General features: G+C 35.6%; 1 protein-coding gene across 1 annotated transcript in view; it reads right to left on the reverse strand.

Moving 5' to 3' along the window:
* Window positions 1-14,613, reverse strand: part of PIBF1 (progesterone immunomodulatory binding factor 1) — a 208,844-nt gene that overhangs the window by 161,742 nt on the left and 32,489 nt on the right. The window contains exon 6 of the mRNA XM_021697895.1: window positions 4,028-4,161. Coding sequence (XP_021553570.1) covers window positions 4,028-4,161 — 134 coding nt within the window. The remainder of the gene's footprint in view (window positions 1-4,027; window positions 4,162-14,613) is intronic.

Consider the following 14,613-nt stretch of genomic DNA (forward strand, 5'->3'; position numbering starts at 1 on the left):
GTAACAATCACCCATAAACCCACTAACTAAAGATGACTGACAGTACCAATATCTTGGTACATATTACTTTAAGTGTTTACATGCATATGTTCATATTCTCACATGGTAATGATCACACTCTGCTATGATTTTTAAAGCATGATATAGCAAAACATCCATGATCTTGCTATCCACAGCTGACAAGAGTTAACATTGGTCTATATTTGCATTAAAGTTTTGTTTGGCTTTTTTAAAAAGATAAGACACTACAGGTAAAGTTGCCTACATTTTCCTCACTGTTCCTATATCATCCCCTAGATATAATGACAAATTTAGTGTTTCCATATTGTTTTTTAAAAATACTTTACTCACCAAGTGTTAACATTTTGTCATATTTACTTCGTAATATTTACTAAATAATACTTTGTCATATTTATTCTCTCCTTCTCTGTTGTTGATATAGGTGAATGAATATATATACACACACATACATACATGTGCAATTTTTCCCCTTAACTATTTAAGAGATATATGCAGACATTAAGTCCCTTTATCCCTAAATAATTTGGTGTGAATTTTCTAAGACTAAAGATATTCCCTTATATAATCACAGTATTATTAGCCCTAATACAGTATCTAACATATAATCCATTTTCCAATTTTGTCAATTGTCCCAATTGGCATTTTTCCCGCCTGGTTTAGGATCCAATGTATTATCATCCATTGCATCTGGATGTCATGTATCTTTAGTCTTCTTTAACTCTGAGTAGTTCCTTAGTCAATGTGGTAAAAGACATAGAAAGGCTATTTGTAGAGCACTGGCCAATTGTTTTATGGAATGTCACTTAATTTTCATTTGTCTGATGTTTCCCTATAATTGGATTCAGGTTAAGCATTTGGGGCGGAGATACTACACAAGTGACAATGTGTCCTCACTACGTCACATAAAGAGTACATAAAGTCTCAGTACACAAAGAGGCACTTTATGTCACTATCTCCCATGATTGGTGAAAATAATCCTGGTCACCTGATTAAGGTGTTATCTGCCAAAAAACTCAAATACAAAAGTTCTGTTTTGCCCTCCGCAATTAATAAGTAATCATGGGAAACATACTTTGAAATTGTATAAATATGTTGTTCCCTAATATCTTTTTACTCAATGGTTTTAGCTTCCGTCAATAATTCTGAATCAAATAATATTACAAGGTTACAAGAGGGTAACTGTAATATGCACATATATTTATTGGTTGGCATTCTACTGTAAAAATCCTCTTTTATTATTAGCATGCACTCAGGGTTCTTATTCTAGTCAACAGATTATAACTCATTTTGATACTCAAGTTGTACCATATTTGGACCGTTGAAGCCCCTTCAACTAGCTACTATGGCACTGAATTGGAATTAGAGGTATCAGTATGATCTCATCCATAGTGTGTTAAGCCATCCTCCGTATTCCCTCTCCATTACCTCTCTTTACTGAAAGGGCCTAGAAATGATGACCAGTGTAGCAATGGCCAGCATCCAAATATTAATTTCTAAATAGTATTCCCCACTAAAAGGAACCAGGACTCATTAAAGAAGGGGCTAAGGCAATGAAATTAGAAAATAAACCTGAGAAAATTATGTTATGCCAGAAAGTAAGGAACTGCTTAAAAAAAAAAAAAGATGGACACATCTTTTTAAAACAAAAAATTTAAAAAAGATGGACACGCTTTTTAAAATATAATGTGTCTGATTTATCCATACAGATACAATCAGATCTAATTTAATGATTTTAACTGCCACATTGAATTATACTGTAGAAATAAATCATAACTGATTTCCCATTCTGCTGCTGAAAGCATCTGAAATCTTCCTAATAATGATACAATTAACATCCATGTACCTGTTTCCTTATGCATATTTATAAGAATTTATCAGGGACGTAAAAGTGATCTTTTCCCCCAGTTTATCTTATATTTTTGTAACCATAACATTTCTTTAATTTATTTATTCTATTGAGTGAGCCGAACAGTTTGGTTTGAGCCCCTCTTGCTTGTTTTTCTGTTCTATATCTAGCACATAAAGATGTTTATCATGTTTTTGATTAGGGCTATGTTTTTCCTTCCTAGGTTTTTATTATAGAAAATAAAACATATATATAAATAGAGATGATATAATGAACCCCCTGCTCTCATCACCCGGCCTGAATAATTACCAACTCATGACTCATCTTGGTTCATTTATCCTTCATTTATGGCCATGCTGATTATTCTGATGATTAGGCTTTTTAGTTTTCCCTTTTCATGTTTTAGCTATTACTGCTACAGATTTATAGTGGTAGAGAGGACATCAAAACACCAATTCAAAATATTATCTTATCATCACAGTCTACTTACTTTTGAACTGATTCTTTTGAAACCTAGCTTTATTTAAGAGCCACGGATTTCAAGCTCCAATAATTACCATACTTTGACATTAATACATACATAATAACATATACTTCACGTCAGTCATGCTGGGAGTTGGAGTACCAATCTGCTCCTTGAAATTTACTTATGTTGTTATATAATTTTTAAAGTGTCCATTCATTTAATAAATATCCATTAAATGACTACTATATTTCAAGAATTATTTTAGGTACAGGTAGGGACAGCAGTGAACAATTAGAATAATGTCTCTATCTATAAATACTTTCATAAATATTCCTTTATTTGATCTTCTTTGTTTTTATAGTACATTTATTGGTATTAGCACCCTCTCATGGATGACAAATTTTGGCTTAGAATAATAAGAGATGTACCTAGGGACATATAGCTAAGTAGTGGCTCATTAATGTACAAACAACAGAAAAGTATACTCCAGTAAAAGGAAAATTCTTTGCAATAGCTACTTAGTAGCACTGAGAAACATTCTCAGAAAGTATTATTTTTTGAACGTGTGTTGCCCTTTGTCAGAAAGGAATAGCTAAAAAAAACCTTCAGATAATACAAGGATTTACATTGATTCCATAAAACAAAAATAATCATCAAGTGAGATTTAAAAAATATTTACACTCATGGGACTTTACTGGGTCTCTATCTTCTAAGAGACTACATTTTAAAAGACAGCAGCAACTTCCAAATAAAATAAAAGCCGATATAAAAATACAACCTAAACCCAACAAACTGCCAAAACCACATGCTTTTTGTGCAATGCAGAATAAGGTATATGTCAAGAGAATGAAAAGACAAGCCATAGACTGGGAGAAAATACTTGCTAAAGAGGTATCTGATAAGGACTGTTATCCAAAATAGACAAAGAATCTTAGAACTCAACAGTAAGAAAACAAATAACCCAATTAAAAAATGGGCCAAAGACCTTAACAGACACCTCACCAAAGAAGAGATACAGATCGCAAATAAGCACATGAGAAGATGTTCCACATCATGTTATCAGAGAAATGCAAATTAAAACAACAGCGAGATACCCCCACACACCCTTATTGGAATGGCCAAAATCCAGAATGCCAAATACTAGCAAAGACATGGAACAACAGGAATTCTCAATCATTGCTTGTGGAAATGCAAAATTGTACAGGCACTTTGGGACAGAAAATTTGGTGGTTTCCTACAAAACCAAAAATACTCTTACCATACAATTGTGCTCCTTGGTATTTACCCAAAGGAGTTAAAAACTTATGTCCATACAAAAACCTGCACATGGATGTTTACAGCAGCCTTACACAGAATTACCAAAACTTGAAAGCAACCAATATGTCCTTCATCAGCTGAACGGATACATGAATGGTGGTAACAATGAAATATTATTCAGCAGCAAAAAGAAATGAGCTATCAAGCCATGAAAAGACATAGAGAAAACTTAAATGTACATCACTAAGGGAAAGAAGCCAATCTTAAAAGGTCCTATACTGTATGATTCCAACTATATGACATTCTGGAAAAGTCAAACTACGGACACAGAAAAAGAGTAAGATACAAAGTGGAATTAACGACGTCGACAGTAAGAATTCAGGTGACTTTGATGCATGTGAAAAAGGAGAACTACAGTAGCCATCTTAACAGCTTACCTTTTGACTCTATCATAGTTTTCTTGACGGTAGTCCCCTTGCTGAATTAACTGTTTTGTGTCTGCTAATTCTAAGGCCAAACGTTGACATCTAATTTGAAGCTCAGAGTAATTTCTTCGATCTTCCTCATAAGTCTAAAATCAAAACAATAATAAAACATTTCAAGCTAAACATAGCTGACCAAATTTTTTATTGAGTTCTTGTTATGCTGTGAATATCCATTAAAAAAAAAAAAAACTTCAATTCTTTTGTGTAGTAATTTTCCCTACTCGAAGACAGATGATCTTAAGCTGACAGTAGTTTGTAAGTTCGTTTAAAACTTGAGCTGTTTTTCATAGAAAAAAGAGGGCAGCTATGCTTTGGTTATTAGAATGATCCATAAAATGACTATCAGTGTTAAATAGCTTTTTTGTTTAACTATTAAATGCTAAAGACATGAATAGAGATGAATAAAACAGAGCCCCTACTCTTGAGGAGTTCACAATTTACAGATGAAGGGCCACGTGAATATCAAATATCCACAGTGAAAAATAGTTACTGAAGAGATTAATCATGTAGTTTCAGTTATGGTAGTCAGCCAAAAAAAAAAAAAAAAAGGAATTTTGTGGCACTTGGAACATATTTCTCCATTGATCTTCCTTCTACTCACCAGACCACTAGAAAGGAACTATGGAGATACAGGGGAGGAGTAGAAGGGAAAACTGTCAAAAACCACAACCTGGCCTGGCTTACCACAAACCTCATTTCTCACCATTTCTCACATTGACATATACCCTGCAACCCTAAAGAAGATCTAAAGTTCTTGAACATACCATACTTCCTCTATCTTGTTCTCACTGCCTGAATAGCTGCGTATTATCTGAATATTTGCTTACCATCAGATTAGTTTTCTATATGTCTCACCAGAGTGTAAACATCTTAAGGGCAGGGATTATGTCTTATTCACCACTGGATCTCCACCACTTTATACAGCACTTGGTATACACAGGAAGAGTCAAATAAATGCTTTTGTATAAATTAAGAAGTAAATAAATATGGAAACGGGGAGGAAAAACAGGACACAGGGACAGAGTTCCTCCTTATTTCTGCCTTTTGAACTCACCCAGATCTTCAAGCAACTGTCAACTTCACCCTCAGAACCTGTCATGTTTAATACATCCTGTTCCCAGTCATTCTTTTTTTAGTAGCAGACCAGGTAAGTGTGGCAACACTCATTTGACAAATACTGACTGAATTATTCCTATGTGACTGGTCCTGGATTAGACAGTGTAGATAGAAAGATGAGTAAGATATTGATTTTGTCCTTTTTAAACTATTAAACATAACTTTGAAATGTTAGCTCCCAAATTTCTATCCAAGGGCTGTTTGAAAAATGCAATTATGGGGCGCCTGGGTGGCTCAGATGGTTAAGCGTCTGCCTTCGGCTCAGGTCATGATCTCAGGGTCCTGGGATCGAGTCCCGCATCGGGCTCTCTGCTCCTTGGGGGCCTGCTTCTCCCTCTGCCTCTCTCTCTCTGTCTCTCATGAATAAATAAAATCTTTAAAAAAAAAAAAAAAAGACAGAAAATGCAATTATGGAAAAACTACATATATATATATGTATATATGGTGTGTTTTATTTTGGTATAATATTATGTTCTCCTACTGAGAATTTCCTCATAAGAATGCAATGTTACTATGGTTATTTATTATAGGATCATAACAGGATACTCTATCATCTCCCCAAAGGATCATCAAATACATCATTTCAGACCTAAGTCCCAGAAGACACTTTAGTTCCCCTGAAGAATGCTTTGCCTTTCTACATACTACTAATCATGTGGCAGTTCTGGAACAGTGTACAGTGTTATAGTTAGGAAGGCAAGCTCCAGAATTCAACTGTCTAGAATTGAATTATCTGCAGTAAGACTTTGGGCAGGTTTACCTCTCAGTGGTCAGTGTCCTCATCTACCTCACAGAGTGCTGATTATATCAAGTAATACAGTAAAGTGCTTATAAAAATGCCCAAGACATAGTAAATAATCATAAACTATAAATTAGTATCATAATGCTTCTTCTTTACTTTGGCTTCTTGAGAGATTAGAGCCAAATTGATGGCTCAACTTTAATAACTGCACAAAGACCAAGACAGAATCCTGAGGAATAGAAATATTTAAAGGGTGGCCACAGGACAAAGAGCATAAGGCACCCGACGGAGTATTCACAGAAACAAGGGGTAAGCTGGGGGTGTGTGTCAGAAACAACTGCAGAAGAGAGTGCTTTGGGGAGACTAAGTCAGTGGTATTGAGTACTACTGAGAAAAAAAACCCAGTCAACAAACGCATTAAGTATTCAGGGAAAGGGAGAGAAAAAGACTGCCACGGACTAAAGCAAATATATCTGAATACTCATCTAAATATGTCCTTGTTTTGTGCTATTTTATATGCATTCTCTCACTTAATATTTACTACTATGACTGGGTATAAATATTACCCACATTTTCACAGTTGAGGAAACTGAGGCTTAGAGACGACAGAAGTCTCAAAGCTCATAAAGAGTAGCATAAGGACTCCAATTGAACTTCGTCAAACACCAAACCTGCAAGCAAGCCTCTCTTTAGTTAAAATATAAAAGTGAGAAAGTACAGTAGCTAGGAAAGAAAATAGGGATAAACGAAGGTTTTAAAATATAGGACAAGCTTGAAAATGTTCAAATATTAGTGGGGAAGAATAGCAAAAGTGGGATGGACACTGGAGAAAATAGGCATATTCAGGTAGGTAAAGTCCTAAAAAGGCCACAGGGAATAGGATCCAGAGCTCGAATGTGGAGATTAGTCTTGGATCACTAGCCATGCTCATCGTGACAGGCTTTATTCCAGCTGATAGAGTATTAAAAACTTAAATTTGATGTACTTAGCTCTTACCAATTTGTTATAAGCCACAGAATTATTCCTTACCCTACTGCTTCATAAAATATTATCCACTTGGTTTCTAAAGGCATGTGATTTTTCCACTCCTTGAAAGCAAGAAGACTTCTGCTATCAAAAGTAAGAACAAATAAAACAGAGTGAGTGCAAGTTTGTATGTTTCATGGCAGGAACTGTGGGGGTTGGGTTCTCATCTGAGGATTTCCAATTTCTCTGTGAAATGAAATGCCAAGTCATCTGCTGAGAGTGGAAGGTTGGAGATGTGAGGGGAGTAGTGAATGTCTAAAACAATTGTGTAAAAAATGAGAGGACCAGAAAAAAGAGAATTACAGCATAACTGTGTGGGCCCATTTGAGGTTGGTAACAATAAACTTGTATACTTGTTATTGCCGATGTGATTTTTTTTTTTTGTAGTGCTCAGTTGGAAAATGCAGTTAACATTTTGTCAGGTGGGTTTGATAAAAAGAGAGTTGGGAGGAATTAAGAGAACCTTGGCAAGAGAAAGGTTTAAGACTGATAACTGAAGAGGCAAAAAAATAAATTTAGGAAGGGATTGATAAAGAAATTATATGAATTGGAAATTCTGTTGAAGATAAATTGGAAGGAAAGGATTAAGAAATATGAAATAGAGGAAGTAGTATGTTCAATGATCAACCTGAATTGGTAACTTCAGAAGTAATGAGTTCTGGGTGACAAGGAACAGAATGTGGGCCATGAGACTGAGTGCTAAAGTGGAAAAAAGTCAGTCACTAAAGATGAGAAAATCAATAAGATGCCAAAGATGCCAAGGCCAAGGCTATGGATAAATCACAGAAGTAACCCAGGCAAGAGCAAGGGTTCCACTAAAAAAGGAAGAATATCCTTAATGGTCTGCAAATGAGGAAGGTTATGAGGTGTGGTATCCAGATGACATGAATGCCCAAAGCAGCAGGGGTTTTTGTGAGTTGAAGTGCCAAGATCTTCTCTAAAGATCTAGAGAAGACATCAGTAACTAGCCCTGAAATATATGGAGCAAAGATTCCTGGTCCAGAGAGCAATTCCATGGGTGCTATATAATTTTTCTTTAAATATAATTTAAATTTTCTTTAAATATAAACACCATATGACCAAGAATAAGCAGAAGTTCAGTATAGGAATGTATATATTCTACCAACACTTTCTTCAGGGCTTTTCAACTGAAAAATTTCCCCTTACCTAAAATTAATACTTTATATTTTGAAAAAATATGCTTCCTTTACTATTAACAACTAAGATAGGTTAAGGTATAGCCCTGGAAAATAGGAAAAGTAGCATCTTCCTTCAGAATGAATGAAACCCCATGACTGTGTGGAACTACCGGGTTAAGGCTGAAGAGAAAAGATTACTTTGTATTATCTGTATACATCCTTCTCTGTTTTGAACTCAAGATCAACTTATTTGGGAAGTCTAAAGCCCCAAAGCTGAGTCTGATGTTTGTCTTATATTTTGCCAGAGCACCTGGTTCTTTCTGTCAGAAAACGTATCACATGTGCTGTGAGCAGCCATTACTTGCTTCCTACATCGTAAGAAAAAAACTTAAGGAGGTTTTCTATAATCCTAGTACCTAGCTAGTACTCTGCCTATTATATGAAAGTTTGCAATTAATGTCTGCGGAAAAGAAGGAGCAAAAGAGGACATTAAATTGACTAAAACCTTTTCAAACATAAAGAAAGGGACACACATAAAATTTCCAGTCACTAGCCCTAACAGAAAATTTCTACATAACAGTAAACAGGTTCACAGCAAGAAAAAAATTACATTGGGACAATAAAGACAATCCAAGTCATTGAGAAGATTTCAACTGTTTGCCAGTTTTCTACATATCTAGAATGGAAATGACTGACTTCCAGTGTTAATGTTATCTTTTCCATCTCCTAAATTATTCATATGAGGAAATAATAGAAGGCTATCTCCAGTCTGAAAAAAGTAAATCTGTTATTGTAACTGCATGTTTTCTTGTCTTGCCCATAACCTTCATCTTTCCCCATACCCACCTAAGACCTGGAGTTCCTTGAAGACCTGCTTTATCTCTGTACACCCAGTAACGCTTACATAGTGGTTATGCTGGAAATGTTTGCAGAAGGAACTACTGTTGAAATACAAATGGACTATGCAGCACTGGCATTTAAAATAACTATCTCCAAATGTAGAAAAAGTGACTTTAAAAATTAAGTATTTAACACATGATCAGTTTTCCAACTGAAATTAAAGAATACTATCATAAGTCTGTAAATAAAACACATCATCTGAAACAATGATATCTGTGTAACATACATGCAGAATTTTCTCAAAGATTTTGAGAAAGACAGCATGAAAGGGGCTTTTTATTCTTGCTTTGGGTGATGGGTGTGTTCACTTTGTGAAAATTCAGTCAAGACTTGTTTATGTATGTTATACACTTTTAAAAAGTGCAACAAGAGGCTTCAAGCAGGAAAATGTTAACTGGGGAGAAGTTCTGGCAGGGATGCTTGTAATAGGAACAGAAAGGGGGAGACGTGATAATCACATCAAAGTGGAAAGAGAGAGCATGAAAGTGGGTAGTGAAGAGACACTTTACTCTTTATTTCTCTACAGTTTGACTGACATAAGAAACTGAAAATTTCATATTCTACACTGTTTTGGCAAAGTTATTAGCTATTAGAACTTTCATATTTATAATGAGATGTCCTTTTTCTTCCAAGCTTCTTGTTTCCAAACACAGCAGCTAAACATTTTAGATTTATAGAATTTCAGAGATGAAAGATACCCTGGAGATAATCTACTACAATCTTCTTATTTTCAAGATAAGAACCTTAAAGCCTAGAGGGTTTAGATGATGTGTCCAGGATTCTAGGGCTAGCAGAGATAGAACCAGAATCTAGGTTCTTGAATTCAAACATAGTTCATACTTCTCTTAATTTCAAGTTCCTGTTTTTTGAAGAATCAATTCTGTGGAAACTATAAAACCACTGTTGGAAGTAAATATTATTTACTGTTCAAATCCAGGGTGTTAAAAGCATTTTAATTATAAATTTTATGGGTTCAAATATGGCACATACATAAACCACAGTTAATTTTGGACTCCTTTCCTTTAAAACAATTACTACAGTTATTCCTTAAATACACAATAAGAAAAACAATTTGAGAAAATAACATCGAGTCTAAATTTTTCTACAAAAAGTTAAAAAGTATTCAAAGTTGCAATTAAATAGGCACATTTTAAACAGTCAGCAGCTGTGTAAACCAAAAGGCAATTATTTTAGGTATAATGAATTTCTAAGCATCATTTAAATCTTTCATCTCTCACACCATGTAAACTGAGAAGAGAGTGGTAACCTATGTGTCAAAATAAATCTTTAATAAATGAGGTGATCTCCTGCCTGTGGGGAGATGGGGCAGCTAAGGAAATTGGAAAGGTGATATAGTGACATTTACCTTAAGGTCAGTAGTTCAAATCAGAAGCCGTTTACACTGGATAGCAGTTTAGTGAATGAGAAGAAATGGCATGGTTAGCTATTCAGGGAAAGCGAGAATTCACTCCTCAGAATTCTCACAAGTTTCACATTATCTATAATCTAGTCCAAGCAACTAAATACAGAAAAGAATAAGAAACCTAATGAAACTTTGATTGCTATAGATTGACCTTTAAGTAATAACAGAGTCTGTTTTGCTGCCAAAGGCTGCTCTTTGTTATTGTTAAGATCCTCAAGAAATATTATTTAAGGGGTGCCTGGGTGGCTCAGTTGGTTAAGCGTCTGCCTTTGGCTCAGGTCATGACCCCAGGGTCCTGGGATCGAGCCCTGCATCAGGTTTCCTGCTCAGTAGGGGATCTGTTTCTCCCTCTGCCTCTGCCCCTCCCACCCTCATGTTCTTTCTTGCTAGTTCTGCTCTCTCTCTGAAATAAATAAAAAATCTTTTTTAAAAAAAGGAAATATTATTTAAAATTTTTTTTACTTCTTCTAAAGTATTTAAAAAATAAAGACAAAAAAGTATTATAAGTCTACTGTTGGTTAAAAGAAAACAAGAAAATTTTAATTTTTTTGGTATTACATGATAATTTTCAATGATACCTATTTCAGTCAGTTAATGTGAATTCAAACATAAAAATTTAACCTTTTCTAAAAGGAAAAATTTAAAAAAATTAGAGGAATGAGAAAAAAGATTCAGAGGAATGAAGGAAGATAACTTTCATTAAGTGTGGTGGACATTAGAGCACCCAGAAATGGACCCTCAACTCTATGGTCAACTAATCTTCGACAAAGCAGGAAAGAATGTTAGTGGAAAAAAGACAGTCTCTTCAACAAACGGTGTTGGGAGAATTGGACAGCCACATGCAGAAGAATGAAACTGGACCACTTTCTTATACCATACACAAAAATAAACTCAAAATGGATCAAAGACCTAAATGTGAGACAGGAATCCATCAAAATCCTAGAGGAGAACACAGGCAGCAACCTCTTTGACCTTGGCCACAGCAATTTCTTACTAGATACATCTCCAAGGCAAGGGAAACAAAAACAAAAACAAACTATTGGGACTTCATCAAGATAAAAAGCTTCTGCACAGCAAAGGAAACAATCAACAAAACTAAAAGGCAACCAAAGGAATGGGAGAAGATATATGCAAATGACATATCAGATAAAGGGCTAGTATCCAAAATCTATAAAGAACTTATCAAACTCAACCAAAAAACAATAAATCCAGTCAAGAAATGGGCAGAAGACATGAACAGACATCTGATTCTTCCAATGGCCAATGGACACATGAAAAAATGCTCAACATCACTCATCATCAGGGAAATACAAATCAAAACCACAATGAGATACTACCTCACACCAGTCAGAATGGCTAAAATTAACAAGTCAGGAATCAACAGATGTTGGTGAGGATGTGGAGAAAGCAGAACCCTCTTATACTACTGGTGGGAATGCAAACTGGTGCAGCCACTCTGGAAAACAGTATGGAGCTTCCTCAAAAAGTTAAAAATAGAACTACCCTATGACTCAGCAATGGAACTACTAGGTATTTATCCAAAAGATACAAAAACAGTGATTTGAAGGGGCACCTGCACACCAATGTTTATAGCAGCAATGTCCACAATAGTCAAAATATGAAAAGAGCCCAGATGTTCATCAACGGATGAATGGATAAAGATGTTAGTATATGTATACAATGGAATACTACTCAGCCATCAAAAGAATGAAATCTTGCCATTTGCAATGATGTGGATGGAACCAGAGCGTATTATGCTAACTGAAATAAATCAGTCAGAGAAAGACAAATACCACATGATTTCACTCATGTGTGGAATTTAAGACAAAACATGAACAGAGGGGAAAGGAAGGAAAAATAAGATTAAAAACAGAGAGAGAGAGGCATACCATAAGAGACTCTTAACTATAGGGAACAAACTGAGAGTGGCTGGAGGGGAGGTGGGTGGGGGGATGGGGTAACTGGGTGATGGGCATTAAGGAGGGCATTTGATGTAATGAGCACTGGCTGTTATAGGCAACTGATGAATAATTAAATTCTACCCCTGAAACTAATAATATGCCATATGTTACCTAACTTGAATTTATTTATTTATTTAAAAAGATTTCATTTATTTCAGATGGAGAGAGAGAGAGCATGAGCATGGGAGAGGGGCAGAGAGAGAAGCAGGCTCCCGGCTGAGCAGGGAGCCTGATGCAGGGCTCGATCCCAGGACCCTGGGATCATGACCCGAGATGAAGGCAGATGCTCAACTGACTGAGCCACCCAGGCACCCACCTAACTTCAATTTAAATAAAATCTTAAAGAAAAAGGTGTGGTGGATATTAGACTGGGATAAAGAGATATGGGTTCAAATCTGTCTCTGCTCTGAACTGTTCTAGCAAGTCAGCTTCTCTGAATCTTAACTGCTGCCTCTGCAAAGTGAGTACACTAACTCATTCAATGGCTCATTTATTTTTATGTGCCTACAACTGTAGTACACCTTATATTACTATTATTCATAACTAGCTCATGGATCTAACAGAACCCTCCACTGCTGAACAATATGTTGTGTTGGGAAGCAATTTTTATAGCTTACATTTTATTTAGCAAACTACTGAGACATATTTGAAATACTGGTCTTTCTGTAGGTATTGACCCAAATACAATTGTACCAAACAGATTTAAATCCTAACATTCTAAATGAGAACAAGTTGCTAAATTATCTTTAAAATCTCACTTACTATTCAAAGAATTTAAGTTTATCATGTAAGAAAATATGGCTTCCCATGCCCTTCAAGTCATTTAGATAAGCATTAAAAGTATGAACAAATGTGGATAAGAAGGATAAAAGATTAAAGTCGATTCACCCAATTTATAGTCAGGTTTCAGCTCTTGAAGCACGAGGAATTATAGTGAACAACAGGTGACTTATTAATGGCAAAAGAATGTCATTTTTATTTTACTGATAAATTATTCCAATCTGATAGTATTTAAAATATTTTTATGCTTTAAACACACACAAGCACAATTTTATATAAACAAAAGATATATGTATGTAGGTATGTAGATAAATATATACTGGAATTACCATATACAGACAGGTTTAAGAGCAGATTTTTATAACTTTTTATCTCTTTCCTCCCTCTTTGAAACATCCCATGTAACTCATATTAAGTAATACATATCTTTATTCTTCTCCATATACTTCTCCATATGAATTGATATACTCATGTACCCACACAAACGGAAGAAGGAGTTGTTGGTCATTCTTTTTCCTGATCCAAAAAAAAAGAGACTCAGGGCACCTGGGTGGCTCAGTTGGTTAAGCAACTGACTTTTGGTTACTGCTCAGATCATGATCTCAGGGATGAGACTGAGCTCCATGACAGTTCTGTGCTCAGCTCAGAATCTGCTTGAGATTCTCTCCCTCTCCTTCCCCATCTGCCCCTCTCCCACCACATGCACACACGTGCACACACACACACTCTCTCTCTCAAAAAAAAGTCATGTTGAATATTTTTGTATCTAGTTTTACTCACTTAGCAATTTATCTTGTGGAAATACTAAATTAACTGATATTCTCCAATTCATTCTATAAATGCCTGCACAATAATCCATGGTGTAGCTTATACGATGATTTATGCAACCATTTCCTTGCCGTCGTATTGATGGCCATTTACTTTGTTTCCAGTCCATCCTTTCCCCTTTCAGAGCCTGTTGCCAGAAACACTGCTGCTATAAACCTTCTTGTACAAATATCTGTATGTACTAGTATTTTACTCTACCGGACAGAGTCTCAATAGTGCAGTTGCTGTGTGTTGAAGGATGCTTACTTTCCATTTTAAATGATGTTGCTAGATTTCTTCCTTTTTTTAAAGATTTTATTTATTTTTGAGAGAGAGAAAGAGAGAGAGCATTAGCAGAGGGGAGGGGCAGAGGGAGAGGGATACAGACAAGTAGATTCCCTGCTGAGTGCAGAGCTTGACTTGGGCTGGATCCCAGGACCCTGAGATCATGATCTGAGCCCAATGAAGTCAGACGTTTAACTGACTGAGCCCCCCAGGTGCCCCACTAGATTTCTTTCCAAAAGGCTGCAGCAGTTCACTTTTCCACCAGCAATGTGTTATCTTTTTCCTTAGAAAATAATTCCTTATTAGATCTTTTCCATTTTTGTCAACCTGAGTTCTCACTGTTACTTTAATTGTATTTC

Source organism: Neomonachus schauinslandi, chromosome 3 (genome assembly GCF_002201575.2).
Source record: "Neomonachus schauinslandi chromosome 3, ASM220157v2, whole genome shotgun sequence".
NCBI classification, from domain to species: Eukaryota; Metazoa; Chordata; class Mammalia; order Carnivora; family Phocidae; genus Neomonachus; species Neomonachus schauinslandi.